General features: G+C 41.7%; 1 protein-coding gene across 1 annotated transcript; it reads right to left on the bottom strand.

Annotated features, from left to right (window-relative positions):
• Nucleotides 1-4,403: 4,403 nt before the first annotated feature.
• Nucleotides 4,404-10,272, bottom strand: LOC308608203 (beta-defensin 130A-like; the record flags this gene model as incomplete). Its single annotated transcript, XM_081220926.1, has 2 exons — nucleotides 4,404-4,581; nucleotides 10,187-10,272. The coding sequence occupies 2 exons, from the start codon at nucleotides 10,270-10,272 to the stop codon at nucleotides 4,404-4,406; spliced, it is 264 nt and encodes an 87-aa protein (XP_081077052.1).
• Between the last annotated feature and the right edge of the window lie 5,493 nt (nucleotides 10,273-15,765).

Below are 15,765 nucleotides of genomic sequence, written 5' to 3'. Positions count from 1 at the left end.
CTAAGTTAGAATGAGTGAAGATGTCCACAGAGGTGTGTTCATGTGTGGAGAACACAAAGGAGGGAGAGATTGATTTGCCTTGTGAGATGGGTTTGGAGGGCATCTGGGGAAAGGCTAAGCAGGGGTATGACAACTGAACGATCCCTTGAGGCATGTGTGGGATTTTTTTTTTTTTTTTTTACATCTTAATTGGAGTATAATTGCTTTACAATGGTATGTTAGTTTCTGCTTTATAACAAAGTGAATCAGTTATACATATACATATGTTCCCATATCTCTTCCCTCCCTCCCACCCTCCCTATCCCACCCCTCCAGGCAGTCACAAAGCACTGAGCTGATCATATCAGGTGAAAAGTTAGGGAGTGATAAGAAAAGGCAATTCATGATGTTGTTACTGCCAGTCATTCCAACATTTCCCTAAACTTCTCTTTCAACCTTTAGTAGGCTTTACCAAAGCAACATTTTCTCGCTTGGTTGTTCTCCAGATATGATGCTTCATTTCCAAGTGTGACTCTCTCTTTCCAAAGTCACCATCCCGCCTTATTTCAGAGGTCTCACAGCTCCACACACCAGCACTAAGACAGGCAGGTGTGCCCCCTGCCTGAAAGACACCCCCAGCCAAACGATTTCTCAGTTTCTTCTCCGGTGCCCACAAAACCTCCCTCTACCTGGTGGCTTGATCACGGGTGGGGCTGAGAAGAAAACGATGTCATAAAACTGACTCACAGCAAAAGAGGAGTTATTTAAAGGCACCCTCTTATCCTCCCGATGAAACGGACTCATGTCAACACAACTGAATTTCTTTTTTTTTTTTTTACAACTTTATTGGAGTATAATTGCTTCACAATGGTGTGTTAGTTTCTGCTTTATAACAAAGTAAATCGGCTATACATATACATATATCCCCATATCTCCTCCCTCTTGTGTCTCCCTCCCACCCCTCTAGGTGGTCACAAAGCACCGAGCTGATCTCCCTGTGCTATGCGGCTGCTTCCCACTAGCTATCTATTTTACGTTTGGTAGTGTATATATGTCCATGCCACTCTCTCGCTTGGTCCCAGCTTACCCTTCCCCCTCCCCGTGTCCTCAAGTCCATTCTCAAGTAGGTCTGTGGAGCACAACTGAATTTCTCATCTGTGGTATTTCATTCTCCGTGGAGAAAACCCTGCTGAGAGGAGGGGTTTGTTTTTGTTGGAGATTTTCCAGCTTTGTTGCCATGGAGGGCTGAATCTACCCCAGAGACTGCATCCTTTTAGCCAACACAGGACCCTTTTCCCTCGTACCTTCCCTCCTCATTTCAGGTAAACCCCTCAGAGCTACTCTTATCATCCATCCTCTCCCGAAGGTATCACACGGGCAAACGTCGCCAGAGGCTTGTGATCCTTTTAACTCTTGAACTTCTCCTCATTGTGTGATGACACATTTATCCGATACAAGTTTAGTTGTGGAAAACAACCATGTCCTAAATTGTGATTCTCAGCGCCTGTTCTGAGAGGGCTCTTTATACTCGCAAGAAGAATAAAGTGATGGCGTTAGGGATGGAAAAGCTATAGCTCTAGCATGAAACTAGAAAGCGGCTGGAGCTCCTTACCCAGTGTTCTCACAAGCTGCCTCCCTCTTTCCTCTTCACTCCCAAGAACCCGGGATGGCTGAGCATTGCTCTCATGGTAAGTGCAGATACTGCCCTACGGGCTTTTTATATGCAAATTCATTTAATCCTCATAAGAATCGATGAAGTGAGTATGGTTACCCTCATTTTCCGGAATAGGGTCACACAACTGGCAGGTCATGGAGGTGAGATTTGCACACAAGCTGCCTGGCCTGAAGGCTGCGTGCTTCCTCACTGTGTCACTCTGCGCCGGTCCAGAGCTCTGAAGCCATGTGTAAGTCACTAGTCACATGTGGCTATTTAAATTAAAATTAATTAAAATAAAATAAAGCTTCATTTTCTCAGGCACACTAGCCACATTTCAGATCTTCGGATTTACATTGACTCCTTTTCTTTAATCCTCCTTCCAACGCGTATTAAATAATAGACCAGCTAACTACTAGCTTAAAACATAGGAACATATTAGTGAAGGATAATGACCTATTATGTTACCTCTTCCAGAAAACATATTTGAATTATGATAAAAATTTTAACATCTTACCCATAAAATAACTAACAGGGATTGCTTCCTACTCTGGTTGTGCACCTGGCTAGGCCTGTAAGTGGGATCAAGCTGTGATGTTATGTTATTGCTCATTTGAGCAACCTGACATTTCAAGTGATGGCCCATGTCTAGGTCTCACCTAGACAAGGACATATGCCTTCAGGTTGGCGCCTTTGAACTGAAAAAGAAGAGTCGCCTTGAAGTGTTATTAATGTTCCAGCAAATATCTTATAGATAAAGCACACTCCCTTCAGTTACGGCTTATTTCACTGCAGTTATATTTTTCTATGGTTAGTAACTTCAAATTGTATTTTGTAAGTGTTTCTAGGTGTGAAACCAACAGTTCTTATGTGCATTTGGTGAGTATATGTCTAGCAACATTTTAAGTAATAATAAATAAAAAGCCTAAAGGAAACTCTAGGTCAGAAAGAATAGAGATCTGAGGCTTTGGGAGACATTGTTTCTCAGAGATGCTAACCATCCATCACACCATTAATAAAATAACAATTCTAACTCCCTTTGTCATCTAAAAAAAAAAGTCCTTCCCTTGATATTGTTACTTAATTTAATCTATTACGTCATTAGAAAGGATTGTCTAATGCTAATGAAATGTCAGTATTTAAGCTTCATTATCAATCCTGATGAAAATCTCCTTTAATATTTTTCCTAACATGCTTTTTTAATTTCAGTTTTCATAGGAGGTCACAAGACATATTAATTAAAGAAAGGAAGCTTTAAATATCAGAAAACAGTGGTATTTATAATAGAAACTGTAAAATTTTAACAATTTGCTGTGGTTTCTTCTAAAGTACCAAGAAATAGTTGTTTATCCATATAGTCTTTCAATATGAAATCTACTTAGTTCCATTTTATTTATTTTAAACTGGTAATCTATGCACCGTATAATAACAAGCCCATCTAAGTACAATGATTTATTTCCTTAAGGTATTTTAGCAACAAGAGAACAGTAATAATATTAGCAGCAAGCTTTTCTGGGTTTCACCATGTGTATACCAAGCGCTTTGTGTACATGATTTCATTTAATCCTTACAGTAAGCCCAGTAGTTAGACTTATTTCACTAATTTATTGGAGAAGAATTTTAAGGAAAATGAAGGTAAATAAATAGTTCAAAGTCACATGACTGGTAAGCAAAGCAGCTACAGTTTCATCAAGAGCTGCACACGTCAACACTGTGTGTTCTGTGAGACCGTGTGATGCCCGGAACACGCAGATGTGAATAAGGCGGATTTTGTACTCAAGAAACATATGGTCTTGTGGACACCTGATAGCCACATAAAAAAATAGAAACATAAATCCTAAGACTATTAGAAGGTGAGATAACCTACCTTCTTCTGATGGACCACAGAAGACCAGCTTTACGGTTGAGGAAACAAAAAGCCTCGAACTTTGTTTGTGGAGTCATTTGGCCTCATTCAAAAAATTTTTTCCATCCTTGTGAAACTCATGTCCTGTAATGTTCTTGCCCTCTTTCTTGCCCTTTCATTTTCTTAGCCATAAAGTACAGATGATCCAGAATTATTATTCTGGTGGAAATGATTCCAGCCAGAAAGTGGAATTATCTCGTGGCAAATTTGGAAAGGACTAGCAGGGCACGCTGAGTCCTCAGCACTCTGTTGTCTTCTTGTGAGCCTCCTTCCAGGGAGCGGTTCTTGCATTTCATTCCCCCAGGGCCCGGGTGAAGTGGGTGGGGGAGACCAGCCTCAGCCAGTGTTGGCAGGACTGGGTTGGCAGCGAGCCTACTGCTGAGGTCACATAGCAGGACCACGTGATGAACAGACCTTGACTCACGCCACCCAAGTAGGTCTCTCTTAATAACAAAAATAATTTTTGGTCAGAGTCAGATGAGGAAAAAGATTGATATCCCCCTTTAGATAATCAAACACTACCTACTGCTATTTCATACCCTTATGATTTTTTTTTCACATTTTAAAATTTTATCTTTTTCTTTTTTAAGAAAGTCGTATTCTGTTTAAACATCTTTAGGGTGTGAGGTGCCTCTGTTATTTAGTTTAGTCTTGTAGTTCTTAAGAGGTTTGCATGTGCATCAAGAAGTTCCCCAGAGGTGAGTACGTGTAGAATTCGGACATTTATTTCCAGTCAAGGGAGAAAAGCAAATTTAAGAGGAGTCTGTATAATTTATCCTCGGGTTCTGGAGTTCTGAGTCAAACAGGAGTCTGTGAAGTTCATCCATGTGTTCTAGAGTTCGAAGGGCTTACAGTTTGCTGTCATCAAAGAGATTTTGATTTGGGAACTGGCGTTGGATAGGGAAAAAGTACCCACCACTTTCTACAACATTTTTTTTCATCATTACATACACCAATGGTATCATCCGTGCTGGTGCATCCTCCATCTTTGCACACCCCTTGCAGAAGAATACATTGTTTTCGTCCTGGAATAAGGCCAGTACTTGCTGCACAGAAAGAGATTTAACAACCTCATTAATTCACCATCAAATTATTGGTAATGTACGTAAAGCAATAAATTTAGAGAAGAATGGCTTTGAGATGGAATAAATGATATTACCTATATGAAAAAATCCCTCAGGCAAAAGAAGTGGCTTTTTGGAGGAGGGGTGCTAAGAGTGTGGGACTATACACATCTTAGAGAGGGCAGTCTGGTTTCTAGAAGCTTTTAGAGAGTCGTCCTTATCAAGGGCAGTACATGTTGAACCGTGTGGGGTGCTTTGTTGTCACCGTGACTGGGGACATGTCCTTGGCGTTGGTGGGTAAGGCTCAGGGTTGGCAGATTTCCCACCTAGTGAGTTGTCCTGCCCCAAATGCCAGTAACACCTGCACTGAGACAGACTACTTCAGCGGAAGTATCCCCCCTCCACCCCCTGGCCCGTGCTAACCTCCGCATCCACATTCACAGCATCCTTATCGTATGGCACCTGTCCTCATTTCATCTCCTCTTGTGGAAAGTCTAGCCATCCTTCAGATTTCACCTTACCTAATTCCCCCATTTCAGGACTGTGCAGGAGCCGGATTTTCTGTGTTCTTCAATGCCCGGTATATGCAGACACACGGAGAGAATTTCTCTCAGAGCTGAAAGGTGCTTTTCCTTAAACACACCCATATGTTTTCCCGATTCATCGGGCTGCTGAAAAGCACGTAACTGAGGTGTGCTTCCGCACCGTTCCCTTGCACCCCAGCATCCCTCCTCTAGCGTTTCCAGCACAGCCCAGGGTCCTTTTCCCCGTGGGTCATGGTGGCTGTTACATAACAGGACACTTCTGTTCGCGGCCAGCAATAGGGATTATTAGCTGTCTCCTGAACCATCCTGTTAACTCACCTGTGTCCCGTTTTGTCTTTGCTGTCCAGTAATGTACTAACCCTGACTGGCTGGCTTCTTTGGTCCCTAACTTCTACCGCTTAACTGAGAGTTTGAGCGCTTTGGGGCTCTGAATCTTTGTTTGGGGGGGGTGGTATTTAAACCAGGCCCTCATTGTTATCTCACCGTCCTGTAGAAAAATATCCACAGCCAGATACACCAGCGCAGTTTCTTGTAACTGAATTTTCAGAACCTGTGCGAGTCTGTGTTCTCCTCCTGCTGGAGGATCTGACTCTCAGGCTAGCCATCCGTGGGCTCGGGGCCTCGTGTGGCAAGAGAATGGCATGAGGAGGAGGTGGTTAGCACCCTGTGGTGCAGCCTCTGCCCTGCCGGTTCTGGAGGCTGGCGCGTCTGTCTCTCAGGGAGCGCGCCGAGGGTCCCGCCGCTCTCGGGGACAGGGCCAAGGGTGACCCTACCCCACGCCTGTCTACACAGAGTGCAGGCTCCGTACCCAGCAGTGCAGCAGTCCTCTTACCGGCTGCCGGTCTCTCCCCCGATAACCTCACCCACGCACTTAGTGTAACATTTGGTGAGACTTTCAGGTTTTCTAACGAAGCTAACATCAAGGGGTTTTACTATCGGGCAAGGCAGAGTGAGAGGCAGAGTATGTTTCCAGGACACATCTGGGTGTGAACATGGAGGCGTCCCATGCGGTGCATCTCCACGTGCCCAAGTAAGGTGTCATGGCCTTTCCGTGTGGCTGCAATATAGTCTCTTCCGAAAACACCTGGCCATTGAGAGTTTTTCCCTCCTGTGCAAGATTATAGGATCTTTGTTTAATCCATCCTCTTGGCAAAACTGATTTGGGAGAAACCAAGGAGGACTGATCCGGAGGAAGGGGTCGGCATGACGCCTCCAAAGGGTTCTTGTCAGGTTCCTGGGGAGCCCAACGCTGTTACCAACCCCAGTAACCTCCTGCTCTTCACTTTTTCTTTCTTTTCTTTTTTCTTTTTTTAAACTGTTGTAAGAACACTAAACATGAGATCTCCACTCTGACATTTCTAAGTACACAACGTGGTACCATTATCCAGAGGCACAAGTCTGCCCAGCAGATCTCGAGAATTCCTTCATCTTGTAGAAGTGAAACTTTAAGCCCATCAGGCAACAATACCTATTTCTCCCTTCCCCCAGCCCCTGGAAACCTATTCTGCTCCAGGTTTCTATGAGTTTGACTATTTTTAGATGCCTCAGGTAAGGGCAGTCATGCAGTCTTTCTCTTCTTGGACTGGCTTATTTCACTTAGCATCATGTCCTCCAGATTCACCTTCCAGATTAGTCTTGAAGTAGAGTTTGTTGTGCATCCTTGTCTACCAGTCCCACATCTATCATCCTGGACCCTGGCGGTTTTTGCCTGTAAATTGTGAGTCCTTCATACCATCAGTGATGTACTTTCCTCACCACCTTTGCTGGTTTTGTCTTATACTTTGGTATCCTACTTTAATGGAGTATGAATCATGGTGCCTAGAGGGTGGGAACTTCCTTTGGCACACTGGAGAAGGTGCCTCATCCAAAGGACGACGGAGATTTCGGACAGTGCATACTTTCAAGTCTAAACATGATTACGACTTAGAGAATCCACCCAGATAGATCAGACTTACTTACCTGTGGACCACAGAAATTATCAGATTGAAAGGTTAGGAATTTTGATTTCCTAATTTCTCATGATTGTTATTGATACCGTTTATCTATTTCCACACAGTTGCTGGTGGTTTCTCAGGCTTCATTCTATGTGTGTACCTCAAAGAGTGATTATCTCAAGATTAGAAAAGAAGGAAGCTACTCTAAACTTGAAACTCCTTCTATGGCAGAACCAGGAAGAGAAACTCTGAAGAAAGAATAGTGGAGGTAGTGAAACAAAAGGAAAGACCTGTTAGGCTCGTAGGCCGCCTAGAACCCGTAGATGTTCCCACTTTGAGCATAAACCGAGACCCACCCCTGGTGATGGAGATACTCGTGATCACCACTCCCGGCACAAAGTCTAGTAGCCTTGCCCTCCCTGTTCTTGAAGTGTCCCTGCAGGTTGAGCCTTGGTGCCATGCAGCTTTTACTGTGGCCTAATTCCATGAGATGCTTGGCACATTTTCTGGTATAAACTAGCACTCTCCTGCCGTGGCCTTCTTGCAGTTCCTTAAAAAACACACTGTTGTTTCTTCTGCATCAGGGGCATTGCACTGGCTTCTTCCTCTGCTAGGAGTGTTGAGGTCCCCCTGCAAGGGGTTCATCAATGAACACTTATCTTCCCGTTTTCAGCTCAAAAGGCACGCCTCAGTGAACTTTTCCCGGATGTTGCAGATTGACAATGACCGCATGTTTCAGGCACTCAGAATACTTTGTTCCTTTTCATTCTACTTATTAAAATGTATAACTTATAGATGCATTTGTAATCATTTGCCTAATGTTTGTCTTCTCTACTCAGGGAAGACAGTCTTCCTTTCATTTCCCATTCTATCTTGGGTATCTCACGCAGCCCATGGAAAGTAGCAGATGCCCAGTACACATTTCTTACCACTGAATGCAGTTAAGTATTCTTTGACCGCACGCACATTTTCTGTCTCTTATTCCTTCTAAAACTTCGTGGCTCCAGCCTATTTTTAACTATTTGGCCCCCACTCTTGGATGTACAATTGTATTTATGGGTGTCCAGTCTTGTTATTACCATAGGAACTTCTCTAAACCTTAGGCCTAGATTTCTTGGAGTCCTGTTTTCCTGTCAGTTATTTCTGGCCTTTGCTCTAGGACAACCTTTTTCTTGAATTGTTTTCCACTCTGAGAATGAACCACCGCCATATCACTTTCCCACTATAATGGTGACTTTTGGCTCAATCTTTACTTCCAGAAGTATCCCTCCTTAACCTTGAAAAAAAAGGCCCATAACATGGTGTATGACTCTGGATGGAGACAGTCATTTATGCTGAGTTGAATTTAGCTTAGGTGGTGGAAAGCAAGCATGAGCAAAAAAAAAAAAAAAAAAAAAAATTCACTCATCAACCATGCACACATAATTATCTTGAACCAAGTGCTTTCAACAGTCTGATGATCACCATTATATGATTTTAAGAACAAAGATCAGGAAAATCTAAAGACTAGTGTAAGTCATCCCAATAATAATGCCAGAATGTTAAGCCGATTCAACATGCCTACCACAAACACTGAAGAAAAAGAATTTAGAGGTAAGTGAAGTAACATGTTTCAAAGACATTGTAGCTTCCCAAAGAGGAAACTTGAAAATCTCCTTAGGTTCTTCAGTGTCTAATTAGGGCACTTTGAGATAAACAGCCTGACAGAAATCAGGGTTACCACTTTATGGGCATACCTACACCCGTAGATGGATGGAAACAATGCTGACCCAGATTAAAAATACTTGGTTCCAGCTGCAGTGTTGCCACTACCTGTGTGACCTTAGTGAAATCATATTCTTTATGTGGACATGGATTCTCTTATCTGTAAAATTAAAGAATTAACCATTAATTGCCTTCTAATTTTAAGTCATTAACATCCTATAATTTTACATTAGCTGTCGCTACAAGTGTGTCTTCTTCTGACAGAATTGAGGGCCAGGTGAGAAGTATGTGAACTCCTTCAACAGGGGGCAGCTGTACATCAGATCGATCCCAAGATATTCATAGATTAGGCAAAGATCAAACATTTCAACATACATAAATATCCTGGATTGTATTTGAAAGACTCTTATAGATGAATCAAGGAAGAGGGAGAGTTACCCAGACTTAATCCATGTTCAATGAACACGTGTTATTTGGAGGGATGTGAACATCCTGACATCAACAGTGGAGAAAACAGTCTTAGCTTTTACAAGGATCTGAATGAATCAGCCTGAAGATGGCCATGTTCCCTTTTCCCTGTAAGTCTACACTTTAATATTCCAACTTCTCCATCATGAGCACCAAGGGTGTAACTCAGGTTGTTAAAATGCTCACTTCCGGGCTTCCCTGGTGGCACAGTGGTTGAGAGTCCGCCTGCCGATGCAGGGGACACGGGTTTGTGCCCCAGTCCGGGAAGATCCCACATGCCGCGGAGCGGCTGGGCCCGTGAGCCATGGCCGCTGAGCCTGCGCGTCCGGAGCCTGTGCTCCGCAACAGGAGAGGCCACAACAGTGAGAGGCCCGCGTACCGCAAAAAAAAAAAAAAAAAAAAAAAAATGCTCAGTTCCTATTTTGCATCATGCTTAAAATTTTGCCATTGACGCGCCGTCCCAAATCCATGCTTTTCCCAAATTCCTCTGCTCCCTATTAATAACTTGATATAATTCTTTTTTGTTGAGCTCTGTATTATGCGCCTAATTTCTACCATTCACAAATATCCCCTCACCAACAGACTGCATCACTTCCATTCACTAACCAAGTCTGACCCAGTAGCCGCCATATTCACTCTCCTTTTTGGAGGTGGGGGCCCTTGTAAAAGCTGCTCGATTTGTATGCTGAGCCTGATGTCACATGGCAAAGCTTCTCCACTTCCACATCGGTTTGAACCCCCTTTTCTAATCATGGAGCTTTTGGAACTCATTTTCTGTTGATGGAAATCCTTGTCCCACTTCACAATTTTGGCCTCATCAGTTCTAAGGAAGATGATCATGTTGGACTTCTGCATCCCTAAGACTGTGCATGAGGGTCTGAGTTAAGATGGCCACAGTATAATTACGCATCCGAGTAGCTCTCCTAAGAAACCTATCTCTACAGTTATTCACCATCTTACCTTTTGGTATTATAGTCAAAGAGAGGAGGAGAACAGAAAGCAGTAAATGGAGTCTCATGGTTGAATGCCCGGTAGAGAAGTGAGTAATCAGGAATAGTGGGATTCAGGGCCTTTTATTTACTTCTGGAGACTGAGGTTCCTTTTAGTCAGTGAAGCTTAACAAGTAAGAAAATAAAACAGCTTCCGCTGGAATATTTCCAAGCCCTGAACTCCCTAATTTGGTGACAAATTAACCTAACTACTGGAGACCAGATGGCTAATCCTTTACTTTTTCTATGGGGTCTCAGATTTCTCAGAGGTCAGTATCTTTGGCCAGTCATCTTTTAAAGGGTCACTGAGTGTAATAGTCCTTGTTACCAAAGTCCTCTGAATTGCAAGGGAGCTCTTCCACAGCAAACTGTTTTCCACAAGAGGGAGAAAATAATTGCCTATGGACCATTTCTGAAAAAAAAAGAAGCTGTATTTTTAAGGTATTCCTTTAAAAGAGAGGCTGGTATCACATATGTACTATGTTCTTAGTAGCATCTGAAAGGTAAATACACTTAGTCCACATTGAAAACTAAAATTTTCTCATCTGTTATTAATCCTTTGTATAACTGTCCCATATGACAAGATTGATGAGATCAGGAGAGTCAAATAAAGAGCACAGTATTTCCTCAATAGCCATGTATTGTCTAAACACTATATGCCAAAAGCTTAAAGAGGGACTTCCCTGGTGGTCCAGTGGTTAAGACTCCGTGCTTCCAATGCAGAGGGTGCAGGTTCAATCCTTGGTCAGGAAACTAAGATCCCACGTGCATGGCATGACCAAAAAAATTTTTTAAAAAATAAATAAGAGAATAAATTTTGGGGGAAAAAAACAAAAGCTTAAAGAGATCCCTAACCTTTCTCCCTACCCTACCATATAGAAACAAAGTATAGAAAGCCTAAGTATATGCCTTTGGCCAATAACCAATTGACCTAAAACCAGTTTATCTAAAGTTAATTGACCTATGATGAATGGCTTAATGACACATTTATCTAAATTTACTTATTTTTCATTTATAAACTTTTATATGTGATATCAGCTTTTTAGGGAAAAAATTTATATACTTTTATGTCTTCTATTATGACTACTTTTGATCATTTACATGTTTATTAACTAATGAGTTTATTTTATCTATTTTGAAAAATTGAGCTACAGTTGACATATAATATTATGTAACTTTAAGGTGTATGACATGTTGATGTGATACATTTATGTATTGTGGTGTGATTGCCACCACAGTGTTAGCTGACACCTCTATTAGGTCACATAATTATCATTTCTTCTGTGTAGCGAGAACAATTAAGATGTAGTTTCCTATGACTTTGAGGTTTATTGTACAGTGTTGTTGACTATAATCACTATGTTGCCCAGTAGATCTCCAGAACTTACTTATCTACTGGTTGTAAGTTTGTACTCTGAAACAGCATCTCCCCAATACCCTCACTCCCAGCCCCTGGTAGCCACCATTCTACCCTCTGTTTTGATGAGTTTGGCTTTTTAGATTCCACATCAAAATGAGATCACACACTGTTTGTCTTTCTCTGTCAGACTCATCTCACTTAGCATAATGCCCTCCAGGTACTTCCATGCTGTTGCAAATGGCAGGATTTCATTTTTTTCTCATGGCTGAATAATATTTCACTGTGTGTGTCTATATATGTAGAGACACACACACACACACACACACACGCTGTCTTCTTTATCCATTCATCGGCTGGTGGACACGTGGATTGTTGCCATGTCTTGGCTATTGTGAATAATGCTGGAATGATCCTGGGAATGCAGATAATTCTTCAAGATCCCGATTTCATTTCCTTTGTATATATGCCCCAAAGTGGGATCGCTGGATCATAGAGTAACTCTATGTTTACTTTTTTGAGGAACCTCCACGCTTTTCCATAGTGGCTGAACCATTTTACATCCCATCAACAGTGCACAAAGGTGCTCTTTTCTCCACGTCCTCGCCAACCCTTGTTATTTCTTGTCTTCTTGATGACAGCCATTGTAATAGGTGTGAAGTAATCTTTCACTGTGGTTTTGATCGGCATTTCCTGATGATTAGTGATGTTGAGACTCTTTTCATGTACCTGTTGGTCATTTGTATGTTTGGAAAAATCTCTGTTTAGTTCCTCTGTTCATTTTTTTTTTAATTGGGTTATTTGGTTTTTGTTATTGAGTTATATGAGTTCTTTATATATTTATAAATATTAACCCTTATCTGATATATTATTTGCAAATATTTTCTCCCATTGTGTAGATTGCCTTTTCATTTTTGTAGATTGTTTCTTTTGCTGTGCAGAGCTTTTTAGTTTGATGTAGTCCTGCTTGTTAATTTTTGCTTTTGTTGATTGTGCTTTTGGTGTCATATCCAAAAAATCGCCAAGAAAATGTCAAGGAGATTTTTCCCTGTTTTCTTTTAGGAATTTTATGGTATAAGGTCTTATGTTTAAGTCTTTAATTCATTTCAAGTTAATTTTTTGTGAGTGGTATAAGGTAGGGGCACAATCTCAGTGTTCTGCATGTGATTATCCAGTTTTTCCAACACCACTTGCTGGAGAGACTGTCATTTCCCCACTAAGTATTCTTGGCTCCCTTGTCAAGCATTAGTTGACTGTATATGCAGAGATTTATTTTTGGACTCTTTATTCTCTTCCTTTGGTCTCTGCATCTGTTTCTATGCCCAAAGCATTTTATTATTTTAATCTTTGATGCTATTTTAAGTAGAATTTCTTTTTATATTTTCTTTTCAGATAATTCTTTGTTAGTGTATAGAAACACTACTGATTTTCGCATGTTGATTTTGTATCCTGCAACTTTACTGAATTCATTGACTAGGTCTTACAGTTTTTTGGTGGACTCTTTAGGATTTCCTATATATAAAATGTCATCTGAAAATAGAGACAATTTTACTTGTTGCTAGAGACAATTTTACTTGTTGCTTTCCAATTCTAAAAGCTTTTAATTTCTTTTTCTTGTTTGATTTCTCTGGCTAGGAATTCCAGTACAGTGTTGAGTAGGAGTGGTGAGAGTGGACACCCTTGTCTTGTGCCTGATCCTAGAGTGAAAACTTGTAACCTTTCACCATTGAGTATGATTTTGGCTGTGGGTTTGTCATATATGGCCCTTATTATATTGAAATACTTTCCATCTATACCTAAGGTGTTACAAGATTTTATCATGAATGAATGTTAAATTTTGTCAAATGCTTTTTCTAGTCCTCAGATTCACTTCACAAATCATTTTTCATTTATAAATATATACAATCATGATTTCTTTTGTAAAGTTGGTGTTATGTTGTGCGTTTTTCATTTATACGTTGACTAATTTCACAAAAAGAATTAGTTCTCTTTCTCTGTAACCCTGTGTTTCCAAATAGTCATGCTTTAACTTTTCACTTATTTTGGGATAATCATTTTTCCTGTTTGTCTCTTCCCATAAAACTTTAAGATCCTTGTGAGTAGTTATGTGGCTTATGTGTGTTTTAGACCTAAAACTCAGAAAAGTGACTGGAAAGATAGTATATTCAGATATAAGATGACTGACAAATAACTTTATTGAAAACTGAATAAACAGATATTTTCAAATGACCGTTTGGGGTTGAAAAGTTAGAGGTGAAATTGCAAATTGGGAGTCTCTTCCACAGAGGACTCAGAAGGAGGGATCAAAGTAAAAGATGAAGACATAGAAGCAAAGAAAAGGAATAGGTTGGCCCTGGGCTGGAACCAGCAGAGGAGAAGGAGGAAGAAGGTCACCTCTGGACTGCTTGAGTCTCAGAGCTCCTCCCTGGTCAGGGGGCATGGAGACGCCCACATAGGTCTGACTTGTTGATGGCCCGTTCCGTCAAGAGGAAATGAATCCACGCCGCTTGAGTCAGTCTGTCCTTAGAGTGCAAGTAAATTGAGAGGAGGATAAAGAATAGCAGCATGTGAACAACATAAAAGGTTAACATTGGAAGCACCATTCAAGCAGGAAATTTTTCTCTGTTTTAGTCATAGTCTTCATTGAAATCATACTACCCGATAGGAAATTTAGAGCAGGGCCTGACAGTTAGTATACTCTAAACAAATTCCTCTTTAATGAAAAAAGAAGTGCAGAGATCATTGTGTCCAATATGTGTCTTCTTCATATGTTTGCTCCCACTGCGACTAGCTAGTCTTACATGACCTACAAACTATTTAAGCTCTTTCTACAGAATTGACTGTCAGCCTCCTCAACCCTGACATATTGTTTTCAGATGCAGGTATGAATACTTAAATTATAGAATGTGAAGTACTTCTATGGACCTTAGTCATCTTATCTAAAAATGACGAGTTTGAGCCTGATAGGTTTTTTTTTTTGTTTTTTTGCCTCTCACTGCTGCGGCCTCTCCCGCTGCGGAGCACAGGCTCCGGACGCGCAGGCTCAGCGGCCATGGCTTATGGGCCCAGCCGCTCCGCGGCATGTGGGATCTTCCCGGACCGGGGCACGAACCCGCGTCCCCTGCATCGGCAGGCGGACTCTCAACCACTGCGTCACCAGGGAAGCCCGAGCCTGATAGCTTTTAACTGGCAGTCTTAGCCCTAAGCGTTCATGATCACAGAGTATCACGTTTTGTGTCTCCGTTTCCCAGCCCAGTCATTTTCCTCCTACATGACTCACACGTCAGTAATTCCAAAATGTGTTTTCCTCCTTACTTCCTCCTTTTGCGAGACTAGATTTATGTTGGAGTCCCTGTGCCCTGCGACTGCTATTTAACATGAGAATCCCTTCCTAGAATGTGGACCAGCCCTTGATCTTCCCAGTAACCCCTCCCTGGGAACCGTAATTCTCTTTCTGAAACCCTATTCTGGGTCTGTGCCATTTACATAGAGTGGCCCAGTGGCCAGTTTAGATGAGACAGTTCTGGTTTATGCCTTAGTTCTGATACAGTTGTAAGACTGCTTCTTTTACTTTCCAACAGTGTCTAGTTTGGAGTTAAGAAATGCTCACCCTACGCCTCCAATTATGGATAAACCTCTCCCATAGCGAGAGTTGTACTCGTTACGCTGATTTCTCCATTCCTTCTGGAGACAAACACCTATAGGACAGAGTTCCCCAGGACACCCCTTAGCACTAACCCCTGCTGATAAGACTCTGTCCATCTCTTTTTCCCGACCTACTGAATAGATAAAATGATAGATGCTGATGAAATCCAATCCTTTCAGATCTACCTGCCTACAAATAAATTGCTGTGCCTCACCTAGGCATCCCAAGATACAAAGTAAGGATAAAGTGGAATGTGACCTCATCAGGCAATTTGGCTAATGGCAAAGGAACGGTCTCTTTCCTATCCTCCCCCACTGTAATCCCAGGGAAGCTGTTGATAGTAGGTTTACGAATCTGTAAGACTGATTCCAGGGTCTTGTCTGACCTGCCCAATAGCCTTCTAAACTGCAGACCCAGGTAATCAGCCACCATCTTACCTGGGGATAAGAGAGTCAAAAAGAGGAGCATGGAGAGAAGCACATGGAGTCTCATGGATGAACGGCAGCTGAAGGGAAGTGG

This window comes from Mesoplodon bidens (genome assembly GCF_964165515.1).
Source record: "Mesoplodon bidens genome assembly, chromosome: 20".
NCBI classification, from domain to species: Eukaryota; Metazoa; Chordata; class Mammalia; order Artiodactyla; family Ziphiidae; genus Mesoplodon; species Mesoplodon bidens.
This window is presented reverse-complemented; position numbering and strand designations above follow the sequence as displayed.